The sequence below is a fragment of the Aquarana catesbeiana genome, linkage group LG03, assembly GCF_042186555.1.
Source record: "Aquarana catesbeiana isolate 2022-GZ linkage group LG03, ASM4218655v1, whole genome shotgun sequence".
NCBI classification, from domain to species: domain Eukaryota; kingdom Metazoa; phylum Chordata; class Amphibia; order Anura; family Ranidae; genus Aquarana; species Aquarana catesbeiana.
This window is the reverse complement of record NC_133326.1, coordinates 555,948,499-555,954,183: the sequence shown is the minus strand read 5'-3', so window position 1 is coordinate 555,954,183 and position 5,685 is coordinate 555,948,499. Positions and strand designations below refer to the sequence as shown.

The following is a 5,685-nucleotide window of genomic DNA, read 5'->3' as shown; positions in this document are numbered from 1 at the left end:
GTAATGGAGAAGTTGTTTTCTACAACAAGCTGGACACAGAGGTAAGGACTGTGTAGAATAAATAGCTTTTTTTATTTCTGCAAAAGAACAAGGGTTCTTCATAAAGTTTCCACACTTTTTTAACAAGAAACAGTGTGGAAACTTTTTGAAGACCCCTGGTCCATTAATTCTATATTGGAATTTAGAAAAAGAGTTCACCTTTGATAAAAAAAAAAAAAGTTTGTTACTTTAACCAGCCTTTTTCGTTAGCCTCATGAAGAGACTGTTAGAACGCTGAGTTAACTTGCAGTAAAACTACTAGGCGAGTTCTCAAATCTGCACACCAGGTGTGCCCATTATATGGGGCACCAACCATTCCTGTTAAATGTTTATATTATGAAGAATAGAATAAGCAGAACTGGGACACACAATGGGTGGTCGGACACTGTGTTGTGTGGGGGAAAAGCAGAGGAGGAAATCTTGCTGCCTGTGCTCAGGCTATGTATGTACAGTGCAGGGATGGGAGCTATGCTGCCAGCGGTAACCCCTGCCCTCTGCCCTACTGATTCCTGTGCACTCCTCTGCTGACCCCTGTACACTGTCCTAAAATCGAATAGCCCTGGTACACTGGCCTACAAACTCCTGATCCCATCCTCTGCCCTGCTAACCCCCTGTACTTTTCCCTGCTGACCTTCCATTCTCTGCACCCCCACATCAGACAGGTTAGATCCAGCCCTGTTAAAAATCCATATCCATCTATATCTAAATGTCCTGCACCAGGATCCAAAGCAAAATCTTCCAGGAACCTTAAAAAATAAATAAAAAAAAAGGTAGAACCAAGACACAAACGTTGATTTGTCATACTTGTGCTTCAGTCAAGGAACATCCTAAATGTATTTTTTTAATCCTCTACATAATGCTGACAGACTTTGCCCTCAGCTACGAATGAGGATGTGTTTTTAGTTACAGATTGTGGAAGTTGTCATTCCAGTTTTAGCAGCTCTGGGGACACAATAAGAAGCCCAGCCCTATATTGTAACATAGTCACACGTCAAAGAACACGATACATCGCAGTGCAAGCCTACAGCTGCTTCACACTGACCTTCAATATGTTCTCTGGGGCTTCCAGAACCTTGATGGCCATGTAAAGCTTTCCATGATGGGTCAAACTCCTTCTGCTCAGATCATTGTCACCCAGCCAGACAAGTCAGATATTGTCTGTGAGATCTTCAGCCAGGGAGTGGTACACGCTTCCCAAAAACTAAAGGACTATCTTGGATTCGAAGACCCCTATGGCAGTTTCCGTCCCAGCACGGACACCCTGACAGAGATCTTCCTGGTCAACTTTATCAACTTCTGTGTGGAAAAAGGAGTCGAAGAACGAATTGCCACCAGCAAAATGACCAAGCAGCAAGCTGTCTTGTTTGGTGTGGACTGGATTTGGACTCTGCTTGGTCCTGACAAAACCACAAGGCTGCAGATAGCTGTCCAAGCCCTACAGATGTCTGACTTCAATGACAATGGACGAGGAGAGCCAATAGAGAATGGACCCTACAAGGAAATCCAACTGACTGACACATTTTACAAAAATAAGAGCCCGTATGAAAAACTAGAGGAGTTTTGTCGGCTGGTGGGCTCGGATTGCCTGGGCCTCTTCATCATCTTCGGGCTTCCGGGAAAACCCAAGGATGTACGAGGCATCCTTTTGGACAGCGTCATAAGGGAAAACAAAAAAAATTCTGTGCCAGCCGAGAAAGCTTTGCAACAATTCATCCTGAACACAGACAATTTCCTGCCCACAAAGGAGTTGCTGGAAACCTGTTTGTTCAAAAGAAACGGGCAAAGGAACATTGGGAAAGTATACATCAACTTTTTATGACTGTTGGTAGAGTCGGAAGGAAGATGGAGGTTCTATCAACATGTGCAGAGTGGAAATACTTAGTTTACAAAAAAATTCACCGACTGCTGTCAAAAAATGGTCACAAAAAATTCCATAAAAATGAAGATGCATCCATTTTTTTTTTAATGATCCTTCCTGTTCATCTACCTGCCAGCTACAGGTGATGACAGAGATAACAGGTTGTATTTTTTAGACTTTAGTTTAACTGAAAAGCAAAATATAATTGAAAACAAGGTTCTCTAGAGTAATTGAAGTGATTTCCTGCATTGTTGGCAACATGAAACCTGTGTGTCACCTGACCGCCTGGTTATAATATTGTGCAACTGCCAAACACCCCAGCACTAACTGATGTTTGGTTTCAAATAGGAAATTATCCTTAGGAAATGTTTAATACAAAATTGAACAATTTTACTTAAAAGTGGGCAAAATCTGAAGTTATGTATTAAAAAGTATTAGCTGGAGCTGGGATTGTAAGCAATATTAAACCTAAAAACAAAAATGTTGTATAAAGTGTAAGGCTGGAGTCATACCTATGCATTTTTGGTGCTTTTTGCATTTTGCACTACAGTCGATTTAACATGGTTTCCTTTGGAACTCGTTCTGTAGTGCAAATCTGAAAAAAGCACTAAAAATGCATAGATGTGAATCCAGCCTAAATTACTGATCCTTAAATATGGTGGCTGTATTCATTTCTGCTTATTTTATTTTCATCACCTGTTGATCGAACCAGTCTGTTATTTTTAACATCCTTTAACTGTTACTTTTTCTGGACAGCTTGTTATGATGGGGGGGGGGGGGGTTCAAGACAAATTTTCCATTGACAGGAGTGCTCAGCCTTTATCAAAAAGCAAAAAGAAACGGTTGCTGTAACTGCTTAGAAAACATTTGTATATACGTTTTTTATGGTAGCATGAATGAAGCCTGATAAGTGCTAGCTGGAGTTCAGCTTCAGTTTGTTAGTGAAGTCCTTCTAAATCTGCTAGTTTACCACTACCCTACCCCTAGACTGACAGTATGCTGTCCAAAGGTGTCTCTGTTGCACCTCCATCCAGAGTGGAGACACCCAAAGACAGGAAGTTTGGTTATGGGCCAAATCTAGTGAAAGTAAAGAGAAAAAAAAGCCTCACAAAGACAACTAATGCAGCCTATACATCTAAGGATTGATAATCTGCAATATATTACATATTTGTTTTTAGGTTTATTACTGCTTTCATTTGGTGTTAAAAAATCCATCTAAATCTACATGTCCCATCTAAAGGTGACCATATACTATACAATCTGATTGCACAATCTCCTTTAGATATTTCAGCAACAATGTAATGCATGGGCCTGCCAAATTTGATGCAAATGGAACAATCTGTTTCTGGTTTATTACAGTGTTGGTAAAGCCAGCTTTAGATTGTCCGAATCTTGGCTGGTTCAGCAGGGACACGCCGAGATTCCAACCATCTATGGGCAGGCTGATTGTACCCTAGTCGATTTATGGATCAACTTGGGTACAAACAGCATGTCAGATTTTTGGCATGTGATTACCAGCAGCTATAGCCACTAGCAATAATCACTGTGTTCTCCTGGCAAAGACCACTCCCCGCGAAGGATTCCCTCATCAACACTGACTATGTTGATGAGGGAATCAATCGATTTTCATTCCTGCAACCTGTGGTTGAAGAAAAGAAAATCACCCCATCTATGACCTGCTTAAGTCTAAAAGATTAGGATTGTACAATCAGATAAGTATGCTGTGGAGTTTTATTGCAGGAATTAAAGTGTAACCACCTTCTTAAATTAACTTGCATACAGTCTGGGAGGGAAAAAAAAACTGCAGTGTTATTGCTGGTAACGGACTATCATAAATGTCATTGTCATTTTGCCCAGAGTTACTCTTTAAAGTTTAAAAAAAAACTTTAAACTTTTACGACTCGCTCCTCCCCCCAAATATTTATTGGGTTGTCACATATTGTCCCCCTGGGCTTCTGCTGTGATATGTACATGTGGCCAGTCCTCGTCTTCTGCCAGCATGTGCACAACAGAACCCATTTATTTCTGTGGGCAGGGAGACAGGCCTGATTGCATTGATTGAAGTAGCATAAAGGTTTGACAAAAAAAGATAGGAATTCAAGAATCGGTCAATTTGGCAGGCATTTTTAAAGGAAAACTCCCCTTTTATAAAAGAAAGAAAATAAATCCTCTCCAGGTACGTTTTATGCATTGCAATCATTTTAAAACTTCATTGCAGATTCTTACCTGCATGTGTTGGTCTAAATCCTGAGCCAGGCCATTACGTTTCCTCAATATTCCTGCTATATTCACCTGACCAGTCCGTGTTCTAAAATCAGCAAGGATGAAAGCCTTGCTGCTGCAAAATAGAGAGTAGAGCAGGGCATGCTTGTCATTTAACCTCAGGTTCTGTGCAGACTGATTGGCTCATTGATTTTGCCAGATGCAGGAGATGAGGAACACGTGGCTCAGTACAGCTCCAGGCAGCCTTGGAAGGAAGGAATCCAACATTTACATTTTTGCACATTTTAGAAAGGCAGAGGGTCTGCACACTGAAATGTAAAGTTCACTTTGAATAGTGAATTATGAGCCGTTTATTAAATATGTAATATCTGTTTTATGTGTAGAGTTTGTCATTAGTGGCATTAAAAAAAAAATATTTCACATATGCAATGTTTATTACAAGGTGTTCCCTTGATCCATTAATAGGAGACCCCGGAATTGCTTCCACCTGTTCTTTACCAGTACAGCTTTTGGGCCGATTTGCAAGGGAGCTGAGAATCTTCATTCAAAAATTTTATGAGCGTTTCCAGCAGTTGAAAGACGTCTACACACGATTGGATAATTTCCAGCAGCTGAAAGACGTCTACACACGATTGGATAATTTCCAGCAGCTGAAAGACGTGTACACATGATTGCATAATTAAAGTGAATATTCACATAGTGAAAATTTTTACCCCCTTTAGTAAATTAGCTTCACTGTGTCTGAGGTAGAGATTTCATACCTCCACGCTTAAAGGGGACATCCATTTTTAACCCTTTCATGTTCACTGTATATAATGACTAGAGGGATTCTGAGTAGTGGGCTGTAAAGGACACGTAGAGACTGCTACAGCTTACCTTTCTTGAAAATGCTAGTTGACTGGCTCTCATGCTAATCTCCACACTTAAAAATTTGTATCACGAATGTGGCAAATTTACTGTGAAGGCAAAGAGTCAGCACAACAGTGAGGCAATTTGCATTGTTAGCAATGGCAAGCCCTGTGTTTCCTTTAAAACTCCCAGATCTGTCAGACAGCAGGCCTTTAGTGATATCAAAAAGATTTATTTTTTTTGGTTTACACTTGAAATCATGTAATTTTCCTTTCTTATAAGCCAAAAAACAGAAGGGACCTAATTGTGAATGTACAATAGGACTGATGTACAGTGCATCTGGAAAGTATTCACAGCACTTCACTTTTTCCACATTTTGTTATGTTACAGCCTTATTCCACTGTATCAAAAGAGTATATTTTGCGCTAATCATATGTAAAAAAAACAACAAAACGGTGCAGCTGCTCATGTAAGTCAAAAATACAAAAAGGACCTAAACAAAGTAAGAAAAAAATACAAGTGCGCCACCAATAACTATATATCTGAATACAATGTATACAACTACATTTCCGTGATTCACCACTATTCTCGTGAAGAAATGTTTTAAAAAAATAGATACATTTTTCAAACTAGCTGAAATATCTTGTTTATGCAAAGTGTTTATACAGTATGTCATAAATAAGGAGCAACTAATTTACTCCATTTACTTTTACTTA

The 5,685-nt window shown here is 39.7% G+C and overlaps 1 protein-coding gene across 1 annotated transcript; it reads left to right on the top strand.

Moving 5' to 3' along the window:
* The first annotated feature begins 991 nt into the window (after nucleotides 1-991).
* On the top strand, nucleotides 992-4,496 carry REP15 (RAB15 effector protein). Its single transcript, XM_073621703.1, has one exon. It carries the CDS (start codon nucleotides 1,136-1,138, stop codon nucleotides 1,856-1,858), a length of 723 nt encoding a protein of 240 aa, XP_073477804.1. The 5' UTR covers nucleotides 992-1,135; the 3' UTR covers nucleotides 1,859-4,496.
* The last annotated feature ends 1,189 nt before the right edge of the window (nucleotides 4,497-5,685 follow it).